The 27331-nt window shown below is 45.6% G+C and overlaps 2 protein-coding genes across 6 annotated transcripts; one reads left to right on the top strand and one right to left on the bottom strand.

Annotated features, from left to right (window-relative positions):
- The first annotated feature begins 1130 nt into the window (after positions 1-1130).
- Positions 1131-8795, top strand: C2H8orf76 (chromosome 2 C8orf76 homolog). 4 transcript variants are annotated; one of them, XM_051611757.1, is made up of 6 exons: positions 1131-1256; positions 1343-1438; positions 3888-4031; positions 4826-5343; positions 7259-7391; positions 8517-8795. In XM_051611757.1, exons 1-6 carry the CDS (start codon positions 1131-1133, stop codon positions 8697-8699), a joined length of 1200 nt encoding a protein of 399 aa, XP_051467717.1. In that variant the 3' UTR covers positions 8700-8795. The 4 variants fall into 4 exon arrangements, with proteins under 4 accessions (XP_051467717.1, XP_051467719.1, XP_051467718.1 ...); XM_051611759.1 differs by having other exon boundaries at positions 7670-8609; XM_051611758.1 differs by lacking the exon at positions 1343-1438.
- Positions 8796-13871: 5076 nt separating this feature from the next.
- Positions 13872-27227, bottom strand: FAM83A (family with sequence similarity 83 member A). Of its 2 annotated transcripts, none has more exons than XM_051612380.1 (5): positions 26965-27227; positions 26123-26735; positions 23193-23360; positions 21135-21259; positions 13872-16076 (listed from the first exon to the last, which is right to left on the bottom strand). In XM_051612380.1, the coding sequence occupies exons 2-5, from the start codon at positions 26696-26698 to the stop codon at positions 15530-15532; spliced, it is 1416 nt and encodes a 471-aa protein (XP_051468340.1). In that variant the 5' UTR covers positions 26699-26735; positions 26965-27227; the 3' UTR covers positions 13872-15529. The 2 variants fall into 2 exon arrangements, with proteins under 2 accessions (XP_051468340.1, XP_051468341.1); XM_051612381.1 differs by having other exon boundaries at positions 27004-27227.
- Between the last annotated feature and the right edge of the window lie 104 nt (positions 27228-27331).

The following is a 27331-nucleotide window of genomic DNA, read 5'->3' as shown; positions in this document are numbered from 1 at the left end:
AAGTTGAGTTTCTATCCAGGGATTTTTGCCAGCTGATCCTACATCCAGTCATAGCTATGCTGGTATGGAAGAATATTTTGAGCATCTATCTACTTAGAAAGAACAAAAATACTCAACAAATGCAGAACCTGTATTTTTCATGTCTACTCAAAGGAAACCCTTGAAATTACCCATACAAGCCGTGCTTTGGCCTCAAAAGCTGTTCAGGTATATACAGGTTCATCAGTCCATTTTTCAGGGTAAGGAAGAGGATGACTTTTCAGCTCACCTTCTCCGAACGTGCATGGTGATTAGATGGGACAAAACGGACCTTCCTGGATGATCAGACTGGCAAGGCAGAGAGAGGAGCCAGCATCGTACACTTACAGCTCCTGCTCTGCCCAGTAGCACCGTGAGGCAGCATCTGCAGCCCCACGGGGCAGCTACAGCTTCAGCTCGGTGCTGCTCACCATCAGTGATGTGCCCGAGGGTCTTTCTGTCTTGACAAGGCGCTCTCGGATCAGCCCTTCCTTTGTCACGTCCCCTTTCTCCACGGGGCAGCGCAGAGGGCTTCGGAAAAGCCTGTCCGGGAAAGCCCGAGAAGGCGCAAGTTTCATCTTCTGCTCTCGGGGCAGAACTGAAATCAAATGGAAAACTTAACGAAACACACTCCCGCCCACCCCCACGCTGGCACCGGGCCCAGACACGAGCAGAAAAACCCGACAATTACGCCTTTAATTTATCCACGCACGGGACACTTTGGTTCCGGTGTCCTGTTACGGGACCTCGCGACACTTCCATGACTTTGTGCCCAGAGCCGGGGCGGCGCGACGGCCCCGCTGCCCACCGCGGGGTGCACGCCGCACCCCGTCACCCCGCACCTCCTCCCCCCAAGGCGCGGACGCCAGGAACGAGGAGCCCGCGGCGCCGGCTCCGCTCGGCGGGCCCCGCCGGGCCCCGCACCGCGCCCCGCCGGAGGCGGCGGCAGCGCGCCGGGCCGCTCTAGCCCGCGCCGGCCCCAGCTCGGTGCCCCTGGAGGTTGGCTCCGGCCGCCCCCGCCGCCTTGGGGGGGTCCTCCCGGAGGGGCGGCTCGGCAGGGGGCGCGCTGGCGCGGCGGGGCGCGGCGGGGCGGGGCGGGGCTGGAGGCGGCGATGGAGGCGGCGATGGAGGCGCTGCTGGGCTGGCGGTTCGAGGACTCGCTCTTCGCCCCGAGCCGGCAGCGGGGCCCGGGCGGCCGGGCCGAACCGCCCCGCGGCGCGAAGCACTGCGAGCCCCGCGTGAGGAGCCGGGGGCGGGCGGGGGCGGCGGGCGGGAGCGGCCGGAGGGGCGGCCCCGGCGCTGACGGAGGTGGCTGTGCCCGCAGTGGTTCCTCAGCGAGGCGGGCGGCGGGGACGGCGCCGAGGGGCTGGCGGCCAGCAAGTTCCGGGCGGACTGGGCCTACCGGCAGCGGGAGTTTGAGGTATTTCCAGGGCTTTCGCCCGGCCTGGATCGGTGGAAGTCAAGAGGGGTGTAAATCGGGGCGATCCTGCAGCCCTGGTGTGTGTCGGGAGCACGGCAGCTCCTGGAGAGGAGCTGTCCTGCAGGCCGAGCCCTGGTCAGGCCACGGTCGGTGTTTGCAGGCTCCCCCAGCCGCATGTCACCCTCCCAGCAGTCAGGGAGGAGTCCATGTGAAGTGGCCAGAAATGCTGCTCTGCACCCAGAGCTGGTCCAGATCAGGTTTGCACGTCTGAGCAGTTCCGTAATGCGCAGAGCTGGTGTTTGTGGCCGTGGATGTCATGGTCAGCCAGAGTTCTAAGCATGTGGATTCCCCTGCTCCTGAGGACAATGCCGTGTCCCACAAAGGCTGTCGAATCCCTGGCAGCCACCTGGTTGCTGCTCACCTTTCTCAGAGCTGCCCGGCTGCCAGGTGGAAGCTGACTGTAGTTGTCAGTCTCCTGACAGTTGGCTTATGAACCTCATCATCACCTCTCTGCTGCCTCCCCTTGCATGGCTGGTTATGTCTTTGGGATGCATGTATGTTCCCCATTTCTGTTCCTCCCTGCTCCTAGACTCCATGCCCACTACCTGCTCCCCGAGCCACATTCCTAATCATTGATGCTCCTTTGCCTCTCTAATCCTGGTTGCAGGATCTGGTCTTTTGCTTCCTTGTTTCCTGGTTGAAATTAGCTGCTTCTGTCCTTGTTTCAACTGTTATAGTTCTTGTTCCAGGCTGTGGTTTGCATTACAGGCTCCCTGATTTCAGACCCCTCAGGCCAACTTCTGACTCCTTTTGCCTCACCCATTGGATTTGTGGATCTGTTTGTACCTTGGTTGTCACTGACTTCTGCTTCTTTATGTCATTCCAGCACTACTGTTGTCTTGTCTATACCCAACAGATGTTTTCTAGTCTCAGCTGAAACACCCTGGAGGGGCTCATAAGAGTGTGCTGAGAAGAGAGGAGTCTCAGGCTGCGGTCATAGCTGGCTGCTGACCAGCAGGAAGAGCAGACTGCACCTTGCTGTGTGCTGTGGTGCCCTCTCAGGAGACAGTGACACCCCCTCAGATCTGCTGGTGGAACAGGCCATTGCTTCCTAACCCTATTCTGCCACAGTGATCCATGTTAAAAAATGGCTAGTCTTCAGCCTTACTACTAACCTGGATCGCTGTGACAGAAACAGAACTGCACATAAAATTACAGATTTGAGAGCACTGAACATGGAAGGAGGCTGGAGATAAGTAGATGGGGGCAGTCATCTCTTCACTTGCTGTGAGCGCTTTTTTACGTCAGCCGAGGCCGCTTGGTAGGAAATGCCAAGGACCTCGGTGATCTAAGCTGTGCCCATTTTTAGGGTATAGATATGTGCCTACATAGGACATGTGCCCATTTTTAGGACTGCAGGATCTTCTTGGGAGTCATAATGCCTGATTTTTCCCAGGTTGTATCCCTTTGTCACACAAGAAGGCAAAGAGGGGTTCCTGCAGCACTCTCCTCTGACCCGTTTTCGCCAGTGGCTGCTGTGCTCACTGAGCAGATGGGAGCTCCCTCTTTTGCTTGAGAAGGAATGTGAACCTAACAGCAGGGAAGAAAAATATTTCAGCCATTTTGCTAGGGAGTATTTAGGGTGTGTCCCTTGGAAGCTCTTTCTGTTAGAACCATTTAAGTTTGCAAGGAATAATTAAATTTTCATTTTGAGAGATGGGAGAATGAGCACTGCTCTTTCGTCTTCTGGTCTGAGCACTCATATGGAGATGGAAGAGCCAAAATTCCAGTTTTAGCATCACTGCATACTTAATTTAATGTATTTAAATGTTAATTGGAGTCCTGCTGGGTGCCCTGAACATTAAGCTATATCAGTATTGCTCATTCTTGTATTTTTTCCCTAGCCTAATTAATATTTAATTATTTAATGCAAATTAGAACCACCCTACAGGAACAATAGACTTTCACTTTCCTTGTGGTATTCACCGATTTGCTGATTATTTATGTGAGGTGAGGTACTTGCAGGGTCAAACCTTCCTGTGGAGGATGCCATGGATTTGAAAAAAGGTACCCCAAATTTAGGATGAGTGCTCTGATCTTTGTGTTGATAGCTGGGGGAAGGATGCCTTGTGTCACATACTGCCCAGGTCAGTAGATCCCTTCTGGATCAGGCCTCGTGGGGGAGTGGTGGTCAGATGTGTGGAGAATCCTGCCAGGGCTTAAGCACGAGTTTAGGATTGAGGCTGCTCATCACTGTCTAGACTTGGCTGTGTAGTGCTGGGGCCCTCCTGTGCTGCTGGCATAGATGGTGGCTGAGTCTGGAGAAAGAAAAATGTGGACTTCAGCTCCTGAATTCCCTTTGTCATAAACAGAACATACGGTCAGGCTTGCCTTTGAATTAAAATCTCTCCCTCTTTTGTTTGGCTTTTCTTTTTGTTGGCACTGCTAGAAAGCCCTGTGTGACTACTCAAACTGCTTACTACTCTTACCTCCCAGTAACATTGCAATGAGACGAGATGTCCAAGAGGGCCAGGCTCGGTGTTTATCTCGCCTAGGAAGGCACAAGGAGGCTCTGGATATTGCACAAAAAATGGTAATTAACACAACCTTTCTTCTAGCCTTTGAACGTGAAAATATTGCCAGTGGTTCTTTTATATGGACCATTTTCTGGAAAAATAATCTTCATGTGTATAATCCTTCAGGATGTTCAGTGCTCGGAGTATTTGGTAAACAGAGGGTAACTGTCACTGCAGATCTAATCACTCTTTAGAAATCAGAACACCCTGTACCACAATGAGCTCCCTGTGCAGAGAGGCTGGTAGTCCTGGAAGGGACTAAATATAGTGCTCTGCCAGGCAGAATTAATGCAATGTAATAGGAATTATAAGAAGGGGGATAAATGAGTGCTTAAGTCTTTCCACTATAAAAGTGATCATTCAAAACTACCTTTTATTTCCATATACTCACTCCCAAACTGCCACCAAGAAATGTATCTATCCACAAATTGAATTTTTCCCATAAAGTAAAAAGTCCAGAGGCTCTGAAGTCTTGTAGAATTTTACTGCTGCTGTTTATTTTCTACAAAAGATGTTTCTACTATAAAGAATGGCATTCATATAAAACTCTGAATGCAAATAAACAAATGACAGAATTTGGGGCCTTCTTGCCTTTCAGGCTGGGACCAGACAGCTGGGGGCAGTGCTGTCAGCTTGATCCTGCATGATCTGTGTCACGTTGTATCATGTAAAATTAAGAGCACAGTTTTGTTCAGTTTAAAAATTACCTTCAGTGCTGCTTGCATTTCATTATTCAGAGACACATTTTCTTAGGCTCTGACAGATGACTCTGTTCTACTCCTGGTTTTAATCTATTACCTTTTGTTTCTAGAGAGATGGTGCTACTAACACAGATCACTTGACAACGGTTCTAAGCCTGCAGTTTGCCATTTACCAGGGCCTGGAAAATGTAGGAGAAAAGATCATATGTCTGCAGCAGCTGATCTGCTTACATCCTTTCAACCCTTGGTACTGGAAGTTACTTGCTGAAGCTTATATGAGCCTTTTACACAGTTTGTCTCCATTAGACATTCCAGAAGCAAATCTAAATCAGTCTGAAAAAGTTAGTTTTAGTGATAGGAGTTTCAAAACATCAGCTGGAAGAGAGATTAGTTTGCAGCCTGACCCATCAGACAGCCAGAAAGAAGGCCCTTGGTCCAGCCTTGCTACAGAAACAAAGGGAGAGAATGCAGTGACTTGTAGGACCAGCCAAGTTGTAAAAGAATTCCTTTGCACTTCAGAAGACCTGGAAAGGATGGATGGAGGGAAACACACAGCTTCTGAGTCCTGGAAGCAGAACATGTGCAAGAACGTTGGAATGAAGGCATGTGCGTCATTTATTAGAGCAAGGTAACTAAATGTATTCTTGGAATAATGTTTACTTCTCCCAGTTGAGAATGATTTAAAGCACATTTTCCCCCACCCTTTAAATTTTAAGTTTACATTTTCAATTTAAATGTTTGTTCCAGCGCTGGCAACACTGACTTAGAAGCTCCCTGCTACTGCTTCAGGTCTAAAAATCCAATAGCATGGTTGCTGTGAACAACCTGCATCTGAGTGGAAAGTCTAAACCAGAATCAGGCACTGTTGGAGAAGTAAAGTGGTTTTTAGTGACCTTATTATGTGAATCTTTTCAAATAATTATATACAACAGGCTGTATCCTGCTTTGATATTAAAGATGCAGCAGCAGAAGTGCCCCAAAGGGAAGGCCAGCCAGTCTTCCTTCTGCGAGTGCCACCTGCCTTGTTTGCTTGAAGCCTCATGCTTGAGTGAAAATGCATTTTATAATAATACCCCAATATGCATAATGGATGAGGTTGAAAAATGAATTCTGTGACAGCTGATTGACAGGGCTGCATTAAAATGCTCTTTCCTTCCCTCTCTTCCTAAAAATTGCACACAACAAAAATCCCCAAAACATAATCTTTCAATGAGATAATTAGGAACTGGTTTTGTTAAAATAGATTAGATTTTCACACACAGCCCCCCCTCCCTTGCCTCTTGGTGATGTATTAGTCATTGAATGTATTTAAAGCCATTTCCTGAACTTCCAAAAATGTTTACAGAAAATGCTTTATAGCTGCCCTGTTAGGGCAAGATTTAAGAAATGCAAAAAAAGGTGTAGTAGCTTTTAACTGTACCCAGACCAAGAGACATTGACTTTAATTCCTATTTGTGAGAAGTTAACAGATTCAGTACCGATACAGAATATTAAAGCTACACAAGTGATTTGTGTTGTTTATTTATGAATGCATAGTTTAGCATTGAAACAACTACAAATTATGGGAATTCCTTTATTGGCTACACAGTTTCACAAAGTGTTATTGTGATTTATATTTGCAGATATACCTACCCAGGGTAAGCTTCTCCCCTACCAATGGCTTATGCATTAAATAGTTCGTCTAATATTTTCAGGTCTGTTGGATTTTAAGTGAGATGTGGATGTTGTATAAACATGAGGCACTGCCTTGAACATGAAACTGTGATGAAAGATTGCAGAAAATATTCCATAGTTAGCCTGTGTAGGGAGGATATTTGTCTAAAATCCCCACATTTCTAGCTTTTCAGGTTACAGAGATAATCATTGCCATAGACAGCAATGCACTGCTGTCCTGTTAGGCCTTGGTAAGGATGTGGGACACCTGATGTACTGCAGTGAATGCCAGCAGGTCTTGGCTTCACTTTGGAATTGTGTGACAAATACACATCATAGAATGTTTTGGATGGGAAGGGACCGTAAAGATCATCTAGTTCCAACCCCCCTGCCATAGACAGGGACACCTCCCACTAGACCAGATTGCTCCAAGCCCCATCCAGCCTGGCTTTGAACGCTTCCAGGGAGGGGACATCCACAACTTCCCTGGGCAACCCATTCCAGTATCTCACCACCCTTGCAGTGAAGAATTTCTCCCTAATGTCTAACTTAAGTCTGCCCTCCTCTGGTTTAAAACCAGTACCCCTTGTCCTATTGCTACATGCCCTTATGGGGAGCATAAAAGTTGGCACAAAGCTGCCAGAGATTATTGGCATTTGCGGGTTTTTGGGAAAAAAAAAAAAAGAGCTTCTCAGTACTTCTGTCCTAGCAGGGATATACCATAGCCATAGTGGACTGATAGGGATGTATTAATTTCTCTGCACTTTTTGCAGTTGGCAAAAGTGAGGAAGAAGAGCTGGTGTTACAGTATTATATTTTGTTTGGTTTTAGGCTTGCTGACTTACTCTTTTGCCAGTTCTACCTTTTTTAATCTGTCTTTTTCATTTCAGGCTTTTACTTCAGCTTACCCAGTTGCAACAGTCATCCTTTGCACTAGAGAATAACATGAAAGGTCAAAAAGAAATTGATGACCAAGTGGCACGACTTGGTTTCAATGAAAACTCCTTGCTGTTGATGACCAAGGTAAGGGGATGTTTCATTGTGTACAAGTTCTGAGCTGTACGTAGGCTGGTCGAGGTACCTGAGCCAGTTCAGGCATGGTCAGCAGGACACTCCCCTGAGCTAATTAACTGTGTCAGGAAGCCTGGCAAATTAGTTGGGGTGGTAGTGTGTTATCTGGAACTGAGGATGATGCCTCCATAGTGCTGGCTTGTGTCATGCAGGTGTCTCTCTGTTCTGCTGAGATTGGCCTTTCAGGAATGTTCAGGGTTGTTAAGTTCCTCATTGAACTTTGTTTGCAGATGCATTATCACTGTGCATTTCCTGGGATGCTGAGTTTACCTCAGGAGTTTCAGATGCCATAAAGTGAATCAGAAGTATGAAAATGGAGGTGAAGATTACTTTGATGGCCACAGTAGTATTAAACATTCCAGAAAGAGTATCACACATTTTCAGGAAGAGCCAGAGATCCTTTTACATGATTTCTTCTGTTTCATGTACTGGCTTCTAGTTTTAAAGAATTACAAGGAAGGAGACTAAGATTGCGTTACTTTATTTGTAGAGACTAAATATTTGTATTGCTGCTTATAGAGATTGTGACTTTTGTCTTAAGCAACAAACGGAAGCCGGTGAGATTCTAACTTCGCTGTCAGTGTTTCAGCGTTAAGCTCGTAGCAGCGAAGCCGGTGCCGGGCTGGCGGGCAGTCGTGTGGGCTTTAATCCGTAAGAGGGCAGTAGCACGCAGACTATCTCGGGTTTTCAAAAGGTTGGGGAAAGAAACTTCTCTCCTTGCTTCCCTGGGCCCGACACGCCCCGGGAAGAGATCCGTGTTGGTGCTGATGCAAGGTGAGCACTGAATGCAGAGTTGGTGGTGAGATTTGTGCTGTTACTCGTAGAATAAAAATCCCCGCGGAGAAGCAGAGCCAGAAGCTGGGTGGGGTTGTGCAGCTGGGAGCTTGGGCTCTCAGTTCTCCCTGTTTATTGCAGAATGCAACAGGCAGTTACTTGATCGTGACTTGGAAACTTCTGGACAGTGTGTGGTTCATGTTTCAAGGGCTTTTCTCGTAAAGAACTGTTATTAATGTCATACTTGCTGTTTAGTCTGCAAGTCATTTTTCATGTCTGTCATCTTTCATACTCTGTTTGCAGGTTATGGGCCAGGATCTTGTACCAGAAAAACTAAAAGAAGAATTTCAGGGTGAGGTAAAATGCATAGGCCCTTCAGCACTGTCATCACTGGTAACTGCATCAGCCGCAGAATTTGAAATCAAATGGTTCAGTAATCTCCAAGATGATTTGTGTCACTTTGACAGACAATTCTATTCAGATTGATATCTCTCACCTTCTGTATCTTAAATGTTTCATTGTATTTATTCTCATATCTCCAAATGATTATGGAATAGTATATGCAATAAAGTTCATACTGCATTTTTTTAAAGAATTCTTATTGTGTATCTTTTAAGAATACATGTAGATCTCTGCATTTAAACTCTCAACATCTCATAATTTATTTTGTTCAATGATTCGTTTGTATTTAAAATAGTAAGGAATCCAGTATAACATCCAGCTTTCAGGGACAGCTTTCCATCATAAACCTCACTGTGTTGTGCTTGAAGCACCTGTGATTTTTTGGGGCCTGTGATGCTGGTGGGATGAAAGGCTTCCTTTATGATACCTAGTTTGAAAGCTTCTTGGTATCAAATTCTGTGTTGTTGCATTGAGAACCACGGAATTAGCCATTTTCTTCATTAATTTTAAAGAATATTTATTGATTAGTTGACATTATAGTGATTTCCTGTTCAGAGCTGGATAGCTAGAAAACTTAAATATGTTTACGCTGAGAAATTGTCACCAATCCCATGTATTTTAGAAAAATAATCTAAATGGTAAATATTTAACTTAGAACTGGAAGGAGAGTTTCTTGAAGGCTAAGTGGTTTTTTTGCAGGTGTAGAACTAGCTTAGGTGACAGAGGAGAAAAACTCTGCCAGTTGTTTATACGTACTGATGAGTGTTTAGTCAGATCATATCCTTTGTGAAACCCTGCAAGGAAGATCTGTGCTGTGAAAACTGGCAGTCTTGTTTCTGCATCACCCAGCTCCTTATGTTATACTTTCACTTGATAGTGACACCACTTTGCTTTACTTTCTGAAGCCTCGATGCTGTGCTTTGGGCTTCCAGAGAAAAAGGCAGAAATTATCCATAGGTTCTTTTACTTGAAATAATTTATGTTTGAGGCAAACAAGGTGTGCTCTTGCCCCATCTTCTCTTAAGCAGAGAGATTTAAAGTCTTTGCTGCTTTTTGTAGAAGTGTTCTTTAGCGGATATAGTTTAAAATCAGGAATCTCTTACACATAATTTGCTGTGACTTTTCTTCATGTTTTCCTGTGATTTCTTTCTGAAGTACCAAAGAGTGCTGAAACTGGGTAACTCACCATTGATACACCATATGTGAACACACTTTGTGTCTTCTGCTTTAAGGTGAATTTTAAAGCTTTAAGATACTGGTTAGGGAACTTGTCAGTAACCCTTGGTATGGTGTGGCTCTCTGCTAAGTTGACTGTAAAACCTCTCCTGAAAAATGGAATATTGCCTTCAGCCATGTCAAATTATCTTCGATAGTTCGGTGACTTAATGCGATTAAACCACATCCTGGTCAGCTTGTTATGAAAGATGATGGCTTGGCAAGTATACTTGGATAAGCACTAATCCACTCATAACGTATTACAGAATATCTGGTTTAATCATGCGTGTGCTTTGCTAGGTGGAAATTCGGGTGTGTGTGTAGGGCACTATATTTGGGTGGCAGTGAAACCTGCCTGAAGGGCTGGGGGTGCTTTTAAAACTTAACCTGGTGTCGTAAGTTTTCAGTAGAGACTGTCCATAATGTGCTGGAAGTTAATTACAATGTTGACCTCAACAGTAGAATTACAGTCTTACAGCAATGACACAGCAAACATGGAAAGTTTGATGCCAAATATGTCAGCAAAAAACTGGAATAGGGACTTCTCCCAGTTTCTTCTTAAACTTAAAGTCATGAGTAGCCACATAGGCTATAATTTGTTTGTCACAGCTCTTGAGTAGGTTAAGTAGTTAAAACAGTAGAACACAGCTTTTGTGGAACCAGGTTTGTATGGATATTTCATGGGAACTCGACAAATTATTTGGCTCCACAGTTTAGAAGGTGAAAATATCTTTTGAGCTGTTTTAGCAGCCAATTACATACTTCCCAAATGTTGTGATTGTGTTGAGATGTCCAAAATATACAGCTGATAGCCAAGGTGATTGGAGACATTTTGGTGTGCATGCAGATTGACCTGTGGTTGTCTCTTAGACTGGCAACACAACAGTTAACTCCCCATGGGCTTTGGGAGAGGAAGGCAAGTGGCAGTTCTTAAGAACAGGCAGTATTTTCTCAAACATAACAATAAAGCAAAAATGTTGTTTTTAGCTACTGCAAAGAAAACAACATGAACGTTGTTCTGAACATGTTGCATAGTTACTGCTCCAAATAACCAGTGTTTATTGCACTGAGGCTATGAAATATTTCTTTGTCCCACTTATGCCTGGCTATCTCTCATCTCAGCCACTTAAATCCCTCCTTTTTTGGCCTGCTCCTTGCTTTTTTGGCGTGCCACTTCTGACTCCAGTTTTCTGTTTCTGATCGTATCTCTTGAGGGACTTTGCATTTCCTTCTTGCATGTGAATGCCTCATTGTTGCTTCTACATTCTGCATAATTGTACATCTGCCTGTAGTAGATTTCTTCATGTTTTGGCTGGCATTATATTATTATTGGTTTTAGAACATGCACCAGTACTCCACACTGAGTTAAAAAATGAATGTTAAGAGTTGCACACTGCAAGTGAGAATCCATTAACAGTTACTGAGGTTTGGTTTTGTTGTTTTAACACTTTGAGAAGCACCCCTTGACCCTGGTTCTGATGCTTCTGAAATAGTTGCTGTGTACAAACACAATCTAATTGTGTGTCTTGCTGTTGAGTGTTTGAATACTGCTGGCTCCGAGGTGAGGGAGCATGTTAGTGCTGTAGCTAGTGACATTTACTTAGTTTTCTTCATCACAGAATCACAGGATGGTTTGGGTCCTTAATGTCGAATGCCCCCTCCTGTCTTCCCTCCTCTTAGCTTTTGTTGCTGAGCATGAGGTCATATGGTAGGGAGTATCTCTTTGGTCAGCTTGGACCAGCTGTCCTGGCTATGTCCCATTGGAGAGACACAGACTTGATGGATGGACCTCAGTGGATAAGGAAATGGCTGGACAGTCACATTCAAAGAGTTGTGGTCAATGGCTCCATGTCCAAGTGGAGATCAGTGATGAGTGGTGTTCCTTGAGGGTCAGTTTTGGGACTGGTGCTGTTAAACATCTTTGTCAACAACATGGACAGTGGCATTGAGTGCACTCTCAGCAAGTTTACTGATGACACCAAGCTGTGTGGTGCGTTAGGCATGCTAGAGGGAAGGGATGCCACCCAGAGGGACACATACCGGCTTGGAAGGTGTGCCCATGCTTGTTTTATTTTTGTCAGACCCACTCTTTTTTTTTTTTAAATCTGTTTTTGTGGGTTGCTGTTTTTCAAATTGTGGGACTTAACAGGCATGACATCCCACCACCCCAGCATCCTCACGATTCACATTGTGATTTTTTCCTATCTCCTCTTAGATTGACAATGAGATAAAGGCAACTCAATCAAATGTGAGATACCAAAAAATCACCATGAGATAAAAGCAACTGAATCAAACATAAAATACAAACCCTAAAATTTTGGCCAGCTTAAGCACAACCAGTTAATCTTCAGGCAGGTTGCAGGGAAGGTGGGGAGGGCAACAGGAGGGTTTTGCCCAGGAAGTTGGGGAGCAGGTGCTGCCCCGCTGCCTCCCACTGCCCCCTCTGGTGCTGGTTCTGCCCTTTGCGGGTGGGAGAGGCTGCTGCTTCCCTGTGTTCCTGATGGCCTGGGACCAGAGAGGATGCTGAGTGGTGGGATGTCCTGCCCGTAAGCCCCTCAATTTACAAAACACCATCACTCCCCAGAAAAAGAGAGAACAAACCCAAAAAAAAGAGAGGCTGACAAAAGTGCAGGCTCCCCCACCAGGCAGTGCTCAGGTGTTTGGCTTCAAACTCTGCCTGTCCTGCCATTGCCCTCCTCCTCCCCCGATGGAACCTGCCCTGCAGGCAGGGCAGGGACTGCTCACTGTCAGCCTCCCCACACCTCCTGTGGGAGACTGCTCACTGCCAGGAGCTTGGGGCTCCTCAGGGCACCCCACAGAGCCCCTGATGATGTTCAAGGGCTTTGTGGAGCTCCCTGTGTGCAGGGAGAAGCTGTGGTGTGGTGCTGGGGGTGGAAGGAAGTGGCGACATGGTGCCTCATGGTGGGAAGGAGCAGCACCGTGCTGGCTGACATACAGTTGTCCAGGTGGAGAGTCAGAGGTGTAGAATTGTCAGGTGGCCAGTTGTCCTAGATCCTCTGGAAATGCACATTGCCTGCTGAAGACCAATTTCTTATCCACCAGTATCCCCAGGTCCTTCTCTGCGGCGCTGCTCTCAAACCCTTCATCCCCCAGCCTGTATTGATACTGGGGGTTGCCCCAGCCCTGGTGCAGGACCTTGCACTTGGCCTTGTTGAATTTCACAGAGTTCACGAGCCCCCTCTTCCAGCCTGTCCAGGTCCCTCTGGATGGCATCCATTGCCTCCTGTGAATCAGCTGCACCACACAGCTTGGTGTCATCCACATGAGGGTGTGCTGTGTGGGAGCAGTGTTTATCCCAGCCCTGCCCTTGCAGCAGGTAGACAAAGCATGTCAGCATCCTGCCAGGACCTTCCTGACAGGTGGTTCCTGCTGCTGCCTGTAACCACACATTCCCCTCATCACTGAATGATCAAGCTTGTAGGGGCCTGTTAAAGGTCTGGGTTTTTTGCGTGGCTCATTGCTGAAATTGTAAACTATTGTTTTCCATCGAAACTGAAATTCCATTAATTTGCTGTTCAAGTTTAGCTGTCAGCAGAGCCAGCACAAGTTGTATCCCTGAGCCAGGGCTGAAGCTGGCTCTTTTTAACTCACAGTGCTCCTTCAGGGCTCTTAGCTTCTCTGTTATCTACTTTTCATTAGCTGTGTCCTCCAAGATTTCCATAGGCAAACTATCTTGCCCCACAGACATGTAAAGCACTTCTTCATGGATTTCATGGGTCATGGCCTGAGAAAAGGAAGGCTTCAGAGGCAGTGGTCTACAAAGTTCCCCCCATGTCCTCCTCTGTGCCACCCCCAGCTGGGCCACAGTGGGATCAGGGAACTGAACCAAATTTAGAAGAAAAATCTTAATTAGATGGAGGGCCATGTATGTTTCATTCTGTTCCTGCTGACTTCAGAAGAAACAAAATGTGTTTCCTCTTCACCTGGACTCTTGACTGTATGGAACTCATTTAGCTTTTGGAAGAGAAGAGGAAAAAGGTGCACAGGTCGAGAACATGAAGGAACAAAATGATTCTCAAAGGGATTTTCATGAAAGTATTTTATTTGAGTGGTTGTCATATTGAGTTAATTAAGTAGAGTTGTCATCAGAATGAAAATCAACTTTCCCCTTTTCCCAAGGAATCAAAAAAAGTTATGTACAGAATTTACAATTATATGCAATGGTTTATTCTGGACTCTAAAATTTCATACCAGGGGTAAAAATATCTAAAAAAAAAATATAAGCTAGAGCAGGACATGTCCATCATCCTAGTAATACGAAATTTTCAAAATATTCTTGTAAACTTGACCAGAATGCTTTCAAAATGATTGCTTTTCCAAGGATGAGAATCTGAGATCTTACAGCTGCACACAATTTTCATCATCCACAGCCTAAATAATTAAATTGTATTTCCTTTTTGAGTGAGAAGTTGGGCAAAATGGGCCAGATATGCAAATGTGTTTAGGTTGCTGTTTTCTGTTGGAGTAAAATGAAAGATGATGTAAAGCAGCTGTAAAAAAAATTATCTACTGAGACATCAATAGATGTTAGGCATCTAGCAACTTTGGGATTTCGATGTAAATCGTTTGTTTCCTGAATTTTCTTAGAATTTTTTGCCCTTCACTTATGGATGCTGCCATAGTTTTCCTGGATTGCTTGGCAGAAAGTTTCTCTACTTTTGGTTCAAGCTGCTGAACCTCTGTAACTCCCTCTGTATTCAATAGAGATGGACACCCAGTTTCTCTTAAAAAATTAGAAACCTTGAAGAATTCTGAAATAAAGCATCATTATCTCTAACTTAATGTGCAATCAAACAACCTTTGAGAGGATTTCTAAGATCCATGTGCTATTAAATGAATTGGAACTCAGTCCTGGTGTGTTACTAAGGAGGACTTTGCTTCTTTACTCAGCTTCGTTTTCCATTCCAACTCCACAGAACTCTGCTGCAATGAGGAAAATTGCTCTGAGCTGGTGGGACTGGAGGTTTGTGACAAAGTGTGCTGGAAGGCACCCGTGTCACTGATGGGCAGAGAGAAGCACATGGTGGCTGCAAGATGTCCTCTGTAACCCAAACTGTTGGTCTGGGTCCGTGTCATGGTCAGCAGGCTCCTTCCCAGCAGCCCTGCCAGCAGATGTCCTTGCTGCTGGGCAACAGCACTGGTGGAAACTGTGCTTCCCCATCAGCCCTACAGGAGTCCTCCTCAATCAAGGCAAAGGTGCAGTGACAGCACGAAGGCAGCCTGTCCCTGTCCCTGCCCCTGCCGCTGTCCCTGCCCCTGCCGGCATCGCACCGTGTGGCACCTGAATAGCAGCCTTCGGTCTCCTTAAGCAAGGGCATAAAATGCAGAGTCATGAGCTGCGGCTTATCCCCCTTTCAGGTGCCAGGCCATGAGAAGCAGTTCCCCGCCTCAATCTGCTGCTACACAAACGTGCTGCAGGGGACAGGCAGCACCCGTGTTGCGCTGTGAGCAGTGTTGGTTAGGTGTGTTCTTCCCAGGTGATGCACCCGAGGTTTACATGTTAGCAGGCTTGGGTTTTTAATTAGGGAAACGAAGGTTTCCATGAGCAGCAAAACAAAACAAGAGGCTTGAAATCATCCTCATTTTGTATTATATAGAATGTCTATATTCATCAGCACACAAGCGATTGCTAAACAGGTCCTCACTAGGTCTACCTGCAACTCAAAACAAGGTGGTTATTATGCAAACAGGTTAGCTTTGTGGAGGCATCTCCAGGGTGAGCTTAACCCTGTCCTGTTCTGGTCCTCTGGTCTAAGTCTGATGGGTCTGTAAATGTTCATGTTGTTGTAGGGAACGGTGGCACTATCGGCCACGTAGTGTGGCTGGTAGTAGTTAGGCTGGGCAGCCATCGGTGGGGCTGGGGGTGTGAATGAGACGTGGCCGTGGAAGGAGTTAACTCTGTGGAGAGGTGACTGGGGGGTGAAGCTGCTGCTGAACATGAGAGTTCTTGGGGGCCGCTTGGCCTGGTGGGCGCTGCCAGCCGAGAGGCTGCTGAAGGGGTCGGAAAGAGTGTTGGCGCTTTCCTCGTCGCTGTCAGGGAGGCTGCGCTGGGGGGCCCAGCTCTTGCTGAACAGGAAGGGCAAAGCGCGCGGGGGGGACTTCGGGCCCCTCACGGGCTTGGACAGGGCGTAGAGGTGTCGGAACTCCTCATCAAACAGCTCCACAACCTGACCTGTGAACTTGGAGAGGAGGTTGCGGTGAACCTGGCCACAGAGCCATGTGAAGCTGGAAGGAGAGACAAGGTGAGGGTTAGCGTTCTCATCAGCCCTTAGGAACTGGAGATCCCTGCAGGCGTGGTGAGAAGGCAAATGCCTTTTCCTGCTGAAGCTTCTTGTCCAAACACAGGATGAAGATGGTGTCACAGTTGAATTTCAGGTCAGTTCACATCAGTGCTCTTTGACTTGGATCAAGATTTGTTATTGCAGCTGCCTCAAAAACCTCCAAGAAACCTCATAAAGTTATACAACCTCCTCAAGGGAGCGGTGATCCAGATCCACTGCAGGACTAAATGTCAGATCCAACACCCGTGGTTTGGGTGTCTGTTCCATGGAAAGGAGTACAAACCCCTCTTTCGGGTACCTCTCTTCAATGCAAAATGCTTAAATGAAGGTCTTACTATGTCTCATCTACACACACATTAATCGTACCCTCCCTGCAGAGTGCTGTGTCAGTTGGTAACTCCCACCCACTCAAAACTGACATTGGAAAGGTCAGTGAAAAATAACATTATTGCTGTTCATTTTGCCATACCTTTTCTGCATTAGTCAAGAGAAGCACATAAAACCCCAACCTGCCACAGCCCCCTCCCACAAAACAAGCTGCCACACCTGACAAAAGCTTATGTTCACTACAGAGAAAATAAAATTCTAAAGATTTCCTAAAGCCTTTAAAAAAAAAAATCAGAAAAAAACCAAAACAACCCCCTACTTTGCTATAAAGTAAGGGAGAAACACAGCAATAGATTTCATTCTGGTAGTCCAGAGACACACCTTAGGCTACCCCATGGCTTTAAAATGATTTTTCTTTTATGTGCTTCCCGAATCTGCTTGGCAAACAAGAATTTGTGCTCTTTCACAAAACCACAAGTCAGCCAGGTTGTGCCGTGCAGGCTGCCTGGGCTGAGCAGCAGCAGCATCAATAACCTGAGCACAGTTCAGAGGATTAAATGCACCGACTCCCTGAGCAGAGCGGGGCTGGAGCTGCACCACAGGGGAGACAGAGCAGTGCTGGATTTGAACCCGAGCTTGTTCTGTCTTGGCAAAACGCTACTCCGGGTATTCCTGCCTGATTTTATGCAGGATTTGCACTAGGATTTGCACGAGGATTGCTGAGAGCCAGATATGGCTGTAGGTGTGTGCACTTTAAATCTTGTTCCTGTCATGTTTTGACACGACTCCTGTGAAACTCAGTGGGACTGACAGCCTGAAACAGCTGATTTACATCAGCCTGGCTGGAGTGTGCTTAAAGAGGGCTGGGCTTCGGGCATGAAGGGGTTTTATGCTGCTGCTTCAGGAGCATGGGGAGGAGTAAAGAACTCAGCAGTTCAATGCCACCAGGCAACCCTACAATACATGCTGTACATTTTATGATTGGACATGAAAATATGCTCTAAGTTACTAGAATACAGCTACTCGTCATCCACTTTGTTCAAATCATTCTAAATATGGACAAAACCCTGGGAGCCGAGGCAAACAGCACAGCAAGCTAACTCCCTTCTGTGTGGGTAACAGCTGCTGTGCTAGCTCAGCCTTGCCTTTGTTCTCTAAGAAGCCCTCTCTAAACTTTGCATGTCCTTCACCTAACTGTGAAGGAAATAATAAGCCAGGAACAAATACAAAGACACACAATTAGTCTGGATATCTACGCTGAAGGTTAGAAACTCATGAAAGGGCTGAGGTGTGGAGTGGCAAGTTTATACTTCATGTGCTAGAGATAGATCTAGTTCATAAAAGAAAAATCAGAGAGAAATAAAAATCAATTACACTTACAAATGACTTTTCAAAACCCAGCAAAATAAGAGGAAAAAAACTCTTGTGCCCAATTTTGATCATTTACTCCCACATCAGGCATACCTGACAGACAGATACTGATTTGTGGCTCATGGATCTTATCTGTAAGCCTGGCAAGCAGAGAAAGTTTGTTGAATTAATAGCTTAAAGATTCTCCATGGACTGAGGGCAAAGAGGTCAGCTGTAAAATAACAAGGTGAGACCTGTATGATTTTAGACAAACGCTTGTCTCACTCATGGAGTGAGTCAGTTACATTCTCTGCACTTTGCTGAAGAGCAAAACAGAAATGGACATAAAGACTTCACAGGTTTTCATTAGCTGCATTCTAAGAGGAAATTTGTTGTTTAGATGTTAGGTCCTGCTTTGCTCCTTCATTTACAATTCTGAGTGCTCTTTTGGGAAGGGCTCAGAAAAGTCTGTTATTGTCACTGTCTGCCCAGAAGAATAATTTTTCTGCCAGTTATCTTGGAGTGCAGCACACCAGAAAGAAGAGAAAGCACAAAGAAGTACTGCCTAGCATGGGGCCAAAGCTGTATCACAAATTCAGTCATTATTAGATACTTCTCAGCTGTCTTTCTAGGGTTTTGTCCCAAAACCTATGTCCTCTTCTGGATCCTTGAATTTATGATTGTCTGAATCAAACCTCACCTTTCCTGTCCAATCCTCCTTTGCACTGGACTTGTTTATTTTCTGGGTGCAGGCTCTGCAGTTGTGCAGCTGCAGTTCACTAGGGATGCTCCCATCCCTCCTGATGACAGTGCTGCAGTAACGTGCAGCATCACACACATTCACTCTGAAATGGAGAGGTCTGGATTTTTCAGCTGAGCTCAGCTTTGAATTAGCACTTCGAGTTAGTGTTGCCTGCTGGTGGGGTAACTTCTGGGATACCCCACTTGAACCAAAGCCCTCAGCAAAGAACCCCAGTGTTAGAAGTCAGACACTGGCTCTAAAGAAGCCAACGGCTTTTAGGGTGGCAGCCGGGTGGGCACTCAGCTGCCCCTCAGGATCAAGGTCTGTGCTTCCTGCTGTTTTCATATTACCTTCTGTAGGAGCACTGATTTCAGGCACTAACTTCAAAAAAAATATATATATATTTAACAAAGGACTAACATAGTTACCTTAGGATGGAACAGTGTAACACACAGACAGCAAACCAAATTTTGCATCCACATGCTGCAGCCCAGACTGGAAATAAAAACTGAGAGGAAAACTGGAATTTAAAATACTTCCTCATACCTGCTCTCGTGCAGACACAGGGCTGGAACAGCCCTCAGAAGCTTTCAGCTCCAGCCTGCCCTGCGTGGCAAGACCACACTTGCCAACACTGACCCAAGCAATAGCTGGTTAACATGGTTTTAAAAACCACTCCAGAGCAGGAGATGCTGCAGACCTGGTGGTGGTTCCTTTGCCTCTAACTAGTCACCAGCTTCAGTCCTTTTCATTGTTAATTAAGCGCACAGGTTGTGTCCCCGAACACTTGGGCTAGAAGCAGTGAGCCAGGATCCCTTTCAGAGCAGTGTGTCCTGAAGGGCTGTTTCATTTCCTAAACCTGTTCCAGCCGCTATTACAAAGTCACGCAGAGCCCAGCACTTGGGTGAAATGTGCTGGTTTATTAGTTTTAAGCTCTTTTGTATTAGTTTTAAGATCTATTCCAATCTGATTTCCAACAAACGCATTGCAAAAGAGTTTGAGCCTGTTTTACTCAACATCATTCCTGTTTATACCTGCAGAGGCTGATGGATAAGGTTTAGGGGTAACAGAAAACTCTCAGATTAATATAGCAAGAACTTGCAAGCCTGCAGAAATGCCACGTACTGACAGCAGCTACAGCCCATGGAGATCTGCAGACTGGCGCTGAGCACACTGATGTTAAAGAGTGTACGGATTTGTTCCTTACCACCCTCCCTGCTTGCTTTGCTGGATGGGGATTACATAGTTTGACAGGGCCCTTGAGGTTAGAAGACATTGCAACAGCAGTAGAGAATGACAAAAGTGACTCTGCTCAGGATTTTAAGGGATTTTCTTTTTTCTTTTTTCTTTTCAGATTGAGAAGAGAAGCCAATAGGAAGCTTCTTGGCTAAAGAAAATCGATTTTGTTCTGTCCCTCTTCTCCCACACACCCTTCACTTCTACTCTCTATATAATTCTACTGTTTCATTTCTACACATCTTTGGTGAGGGATCAGAAAAAAAAAACACAGGAAAAAACCAAGAAAACCACAGAGCAGCCAGTAAAAAAATCACTGTGACTGTTCACTCATTTTTGCCTGATGGTTCATTTGGAAACTGAATGAAAACTGGGTGCCTGCCTCTGCAGCCAGCTGAGCTCCTGCAGCCTGGGCTAACCTCACGTATTCACCTTTGCCTTCACTGCTATAGTTATGTCATCTTCCTGGAGGAACAGCTTTATCAGACTGGAGGCATTTAAGCCTCCAAATCATAAACCGGGATTAAGAAAAACAATCTCATCCTTTTAATTAAATAATCACCTCTGTAATTTTTTTCTCTCATCTTTTTGTATCTGGATTTCTAAGATACACTTTGGTAGTTCGTGAAGCTGATCTATGTAGCCACAAGGCGTGGGAACTTCATTTGATGCAAGCTCAGTGTCTCCTGAAATTCCCTGACCTGAGGATCTTAGATCTTAATTAAAAACCCAGTTGTTGAGGTGCTACATCCTCTACCTAAAGTAATTATAGCAGCACAACAGTGGAAAGTTGCAGACTCTGCTCACAAAAAAAAAAAAAGGAAAAAGAAAGGGAAGTTACAACAGTCACCTGGATCCATACTGCTTACCTGTTAGTGAAACACACAAAAAAGCAGTAAGTCTTTGAAGTATTTCTGTTTTCGCTTTAATCACTAAAGTTGTCATACGGAGAACTAACCTGAGTGACACATTCTACATTCTATATTAAGGAATCCTGAGGGACATGGAAATGTATCGTGTCTCATGATCACAGCATCTGAGGACCCAAAGATGAGGAAAGCATAATATTAAGCTATTCATATTTCTAGTTCTGCACTAGTGCTGCACTGGTAAAGTTGTTTATATTAGTTTCTGAACATTTAAATTAAATACTACACTCCATAACCAACTGACATCACCTTTAAAGGAAGTTAAAAAGAGCACATAGTTGAAAACATGAGAGTTTGGTGGTTATTTTTTAAAAAAAGCTTCTCACCTGTACAGAAGTTTCCATGGTACTTCTTTGTGAAGTAAAACTAGAAGTCATAAGAGAGCACTTAGACATGACTTGCAATGGTTTTATCTCACCTGTAAGATCCAGAGAGCACGTATCTCCAGTCAGAGATAAGGAATTTTTCTTGTATTTGTCCTGAAAATTTCCTGCCTGATTTGGCACAGTAAACCTCTCCAGTAACACTGCGGACTGAAATATTCTGCAAAAGAAAAAAAAAAAAAAGAACAGAGTGAATTATTTTTTATTATTATTTTAAAATATGAAAGAAAGGGCCCTTCTCCCCCACTGCCTCTAGCTCTTCCTATCCCAAATGTCTGTGTCCCGGTTTGTCAAACCATGACAGTCTGCTATGATTTCTTCATGGACTCTTCAATGTTTTGTTTGAAGGTTTGGGGATAGAGGAAACCTCACCAAGCTCTTTCACCTGCCACTTGTTTCAATGGGGATCTAAACCTGCATGAAGATTCACACAGATAGAGCTGATGCTTCTGCTACTGAAATGAGCAGATGTGTCCATAGCTAAGAGCAGCCCGTGACCTCCACTGACACCCCAGCAACAACCTGCTCTGGCTGTAAGATCTGGTTTTACGTTGGCCATGACACAGTCCAGCTCTTCCAATTCAGCTGGGCCTGCAAGGACCTACATGCTGCTCTTCTAGTGCAGCCCAGGCAGATGCTGCCCTGCAGGATCAGAGGCAAGACCACGTGTGAGCAGAGACACAGGTCAGTTTGACCAACGTGACCCTCTGCGACGTCCTGGTACCAGAGCAAGCACATTTGAGGCAGGCTGGGCACCCAGATGTGACTCTGCAGTCTGTACCCACCTGTTGCAGAATCAAGGCCTCAGTAAACAAGTGGCACCAACTCACACATTGTCCCAGCCTGTGTACTGCAGCAACATCCTTACAATAAATAGCACAGGATTGTTCTTCCTAAGGAGCAGGAGTTTGCAGCCCTGCAAACACTGGGATGAGCATATTTTATTAATTTCAGTTGGGGTGGAATTCAGCTGTTGCAACACCAGTGTCTGGAGTTCTTAAGATGCCCTCAGATCTCCTGCCAGCCCTCCACCTGCCATTCTGGAAGTCCACTGCATTATCAGCCATCCCCATGGAGGTGCCAGAAGTGCCCTACAGCATCTCAAGCAACAACTGAAACGGTGCCTAAGAGGTTATTTTTAAGGTCAGTTCCCTCTGGTGGAGATGAAGGTGGACTAAACTAACAGCCAGCTAAATTCAAGGCATTATCTTTGAAACAGAGCTTTAACAACATGTTTTATCAGAAACTGCTTAGTGGAACCAAGATACTACCATGCAAGAGAGTTTTGTGTGCCTGCTACCTGTGGCTGCCAGACCACAGTTGCTGCAGGGTTATTAAACAGAAGCAGTTTTAATGCTTACGTGTCAGACAACTCTACTAGGGGATTTAAGCTCTGTTTTAAGACTTCACGGCCCAGATTTATTTCATCTCAAGAAATGGGCACCACATTATAAAAAGACATCAAGTTATGGGAGAGTGTCCAAAGGAGAGCCACGAGGATGGTGAAGGGTGTGGAAGGGATGACTTATGAGGAGTGGCTGAAGTCACTTGGATTATTCAGCTGGGAGAAGAGGAGGCTGAGGGGTGACCTCACTGCAGTCTGTGGCTGCCTCACCAGGGGCAGAGATGGGGCAGGAACTAATCTCTTCACTCCTGTGACCAATGACAGGACTCAGGGAAATTGCAGGAAGCTGAATCAGGGGAGGTTTAGGTTGGATATCAGGAAAAGGTTTTTCACCCAGAGGGCGGTCGAACACTGGAACAAGCTCCCCAGGGAAGTGGTCACAGCACCAAACCTGCCTGAGTTCAAGAAGCATTTGGATGATGCTCTCAGGCACATGGTGTGATTCTTGAGATGTCCTACACAGCATATTCTATGATTCTATGATTCTATGCCTTAACTTCCTGTAACACCCATGGAAAAATGTAGGCATCTTCAGAGGGGAATAAGGTGTGCTAGTGCTACCTCTGGAAATCTCTTGCTCCCTTTTAATTACAAGGTGGACTGACCCAGCATAAGCATGCTTCTAGCTCAGAGTGCCTAAAGTCAGGCAGAGCAATCTGAGCCTAATAGTACCCCAGAGCCCCAGTACCTTGAAGAGATCCTCAGCAATTTGCAACTTGTCACACATCTCCGAGAAGAGATCTATATTCCTGTGGTCCAGCAGCAGGTAGACAAAGACCATGCGCTTGTTGGCTGCCTCCAGGAGGTCACAGAGAATCTCAGTGTCTGTGAACACATCCATCACGATAGCCAGCACCTAGAGGGGACAAAACAGAGTCAGTAGCAGAGTCAAGTTACAAAAGGTTGTCTGCGAGGCTGCTGAAATGTAGATTTTCATATTTTTTTTTAATATTCCAACCAATACAAATCTTTGGAGACACATGGATATTTCTTTTGGTTTTCTCCCTAGATGCCTGAATCAGTACATTGAAGTGACACATTGCATCACTGTTTACTTGCTCATATAACACCAGTATCACATACGAGCTTTAATCATAAACACAATATGGCCCATGAGTTTGTAGGTGAGATTTCAGCACTAGGAAATATATTGGAAGTGCTAAGTGGAGAATAAAATAGCTAAAATAGGAGACTGCAGCCCTTGCCAAAGGCCTGACTAGCTTTCATAAGTCACATGCATTCAGCTGAAATCTCTGGATGAGGCTTCTTCTGTTATGTCTTATGCCTGGAATGGTCCTGGCTTTAAACCCTGCCACTGGTGCTGGGGCAACCGACTGCAACAACTCCATCCATCTTTTTTTAGGTTTTATAATGATTTATAAACTAATTGCTTCATTTTAACCCTACATCCATGCTTCCCAATTCACCACTGGCAGTAAAAGTCTCATGACTGGGCACAAAAGCCCCAACAGCTACTTAAATGCACAGCCTCCAGCCAGCATGGACCACGGGAACAGCAGATGTGCTATAAACCCACTTCCATACTCTAGTCCCGATGCTCAGCATTGGGAACAGCCTCATGAAGGTGCCGGTCTTCATTGGTGTCTGCTATTGTCCATGGGAAAGGTCATCTCCCTAGAGCAATTCAGCCCAGCTAATACCTGACTTACTTTCAGAAAGTGCCTGTTTCTCCATTGACTAGAGAAGGAACCCTTACTAACTGCAGTCACAGTCAAAACAAACTTTACAGTATTTCTGCAGATCTGTCTTACTAATTGCTTCCAACTTGCACCAAATCTTACTCCAAAGCCTGTGCCCACACCTGCACACACGAGGAAATGCTGCAAGACCAAGCACATCCTGTGTGGCCAGCACCCTGTTCAGACAAGCCAAATTATTCATGGAGCAGTGAGGATCCCACATCTTCCTTCTGCTGTCAAAGCACGGGGCTTCAGAAAGGGCCTTGCCAGTGCTAGGTAAGTGGCACAACTATGTCCAAAATCTTTCATCCACACTTACTGTTAGTTCACCTTGTCTTTTTAAATGGCACAATACCCCAACCAGCCTCACCATGGCTCCCGACCACTCTCTCTAGTATTGCTTTTCCACCAGCTGTTCCAAATTTTTATTTCTGCACCTGATTTCCCTCCATTACTTGCAGTAGTTCTCACGTATTTTGCCCAAAATTAATGATTCACAGCTATTCCATAAATGTGTTAAGATTTAAGTACTACCTGCCAAACCTTTGCAGTTTGATGTTATCCACAAACACAGTCTTTTTAAGTCATTAATTGATATATCCAATACTAGGATATTAGTCTTATTAGACACTAATTAATAAATGCTGTCATTGAAAAACTGTACTAAAAAAGCAGTTGCCAAATTTATACTGTAAGTGTTGCTCCAGCAGACTCTTGTAATGTAAATTAGATGGTTAAGAAGGTCATGTGAAATATGGATTTATATTCCATTTCCCACTTTTTTTCCTTAGAAGTTTTTGCCTCTTGGGACAGAAAATTGGCCTGGGTTGATACTTTACCTGATGCTTATTTTGTCATCCCAGAGACATTTCTTCTGTTACTGTATCTTTCTGATGCCATCAGCTTAAAATGCCTGATCTATAATTCCCCTGATGAGCTGAGCACTTGCAGCCTTTGACAGGGCAGTTGCAAACAAGGATTCTTTTCACTCAGGGTTCTCAGACCAGGCACTTGCCCTTACAAGAGAGTAATGAAGTCAGCAGGCTCTGCAGCCTGCTTTTGTTCCTGATTGTTCCCCTGTGAAACTGCCAGTGGCATCTCAAGTTTGTACAAGGGGAAGACTCCCAGATGATGGTAAACACAGCCCTGAGATGTCAAATACTTTATTTCCAGGAAAACAGGAGAATACAGAACACACATGACAGAGACTTTCTGTCACACTCCAGCTGCTCACTGTGGTTTCCCACAGTGTGGGCAGCCTGGCTTGTGGCTGGCACCTTTCTGTGGCCCCCCTGTCACTTGTCTGTGGTCAGGGGCACCAGCTGCACCTTTCCTTTCTGCCAAATGAGTCTGCAGAGACTCTGTATGGAGCCCATGTGGCATTTTTGGTGACACTGACAATGTATTAGGGATGAAAGGTCTTCTTTTCTGAATAACTTAGTTCCTCTGGGGACAGCTGCTGGCATGTCAGCCCTTCTCTGGGCTCCCCTTCACCTGCATCTCCTGTGAATACCCTAAAACAATTGCTAATGGCTCAGACCTCACTTTAGCTTAAATCATTACCTGTGCAATGGTCTGACGGGGGCAAACCAACCTGCTGGTGATGCATGAGAAGGGTTAGAGCTCAGCTGCCCTTTCTATGGCACATTTGCTCTGTCAAGTTAATGTGAGTTTAAAAAAGAGGGAACACGTATTTTTTTTAAGTCGGTAACATAAAAAGGTGTTAGTGTGAGTACACACACACTCAAAAAAAGCACTGCTGGTGTTCAACAGCAGCAGGGTCTTTACTGCCACTTTCTAGAGCAGAGCTACACTGCAGCAAACAAGGCTGGCCCGGGTGAAACGCTGTGTTTACCTGCTCGTTTTAAGAGCAGGAGGATAACCAAGTGCAGGGGGAAGAGCAATTCCCTCCCCTTACCTGAGTGGTCTTGTTGATGTACCGGCGTATGATGTCTCTGATGTTGCTGTTCTTCTCTGTTTGGAAATACACCGTGGCAGTGGATTTTTCCTTCAAATAGGGCTTCTCGGCTGTAATCCATGTGTGCAGCAGGGCTGGCTCACTGCTGTCAGAGATGGTGGGGAAGTAGGTCCCCGAAGGGAGTGACCCGGCATCGTTCTGCTTCGGCGCAGCCGCCCCCTCGGGGGCCACGGGCTCCTGTGCATAGTAGGACTCCCTGGCGTTATCCTTGATGTACTGGGCTTCCACCGAGGAGAGGAAATCCACCTCCCCCTCTTTGCTTAAAGTTTCGAGGTAAGAATCTGTCCCACCATCCAGGAAGGCGTCGGTGGCCAATCTTATGCTTTCGTTGTGGCTGAAATCCACTTTTGTCAACTTCAGGGACTGGTTCTTGATATCCTCCAGTCTTTTCCTTATCTTGCCCATGTGTCTGGAGTGGCTCATGGTTCTCTGTCTCAGCAGCCGATCGGCCGGGCTGGCACCACGCGAATGGGCGGCACAGGCAGCGCAGTCATCCTGCTTGTTCGGAGACTGCATTCTGGCGTGAAATCGCCTCCCCGAAAGAACGAATTAGCTATGAATAAAAATAAAGAGATCTTATTACCTCCGGCGAATTCACACTCCCTGATTTCCTTAATACAATTATCTTCAAAAAAAAAACAACCAAAAAACAACCAACAAACAAAAAACCCAAACAAACCCGAAGCTTGTTTCTCAGGTGGTGGTGAACTTCAGCAGCAATCTGTTTCCAGATGGGACACAAGTGTAAAGTTGATGAGATTGCTTATCTGAGAAGCACCCACCTCACCCCCAGGGCATACGAAGGATTCGAGTCCAATTACCAGGGCTGTCCGAGTTGGTTGTACTTCCCTTCCTGTCCCATCCTGAGAAATGAGAGCGAGGAAAGCACTCAAGCAAAAGCAGGTAGGCTCCCAAGCATCGTTGCACAATCTTCAAAACAGCTTGAGGCTTCTCCCTCTTCCCATAGTTTTCGTCAGGGAGCAAAAACAATCGTGACACCGAACTGGTTCGGGGACATCAGCCATGTCTACAGCTTCAGCGCAGCAGAAAGGGGCACGGACTCTTGTCTGCACCTACATGCTGCCAGGAAGGCTTAAAAATAGACTTGAACTTTGTCACTGTGCCCCTTTCGTGGTATGTTGCTATTAC

This window comes from Apus apus, chromosome 2, assembly GCF_020740795.1.
Source record: "Apus apus isolate bApuApu2 chromosome 2, bApuApu2.pri.cur, whole genome shotgun sequence".
In the NCBI taxonomy this organism is placed as follows: Eukaryota; Metazoa; Chordata; class Aves; order Apodiformes; family Apodidae; genus Apus; species Apus apus.
The sequence above is the reverse complement of the archived record's forward strand: the minus strand, read 5'-3'. Positions and strand labels throughout refer to the sequence as shown.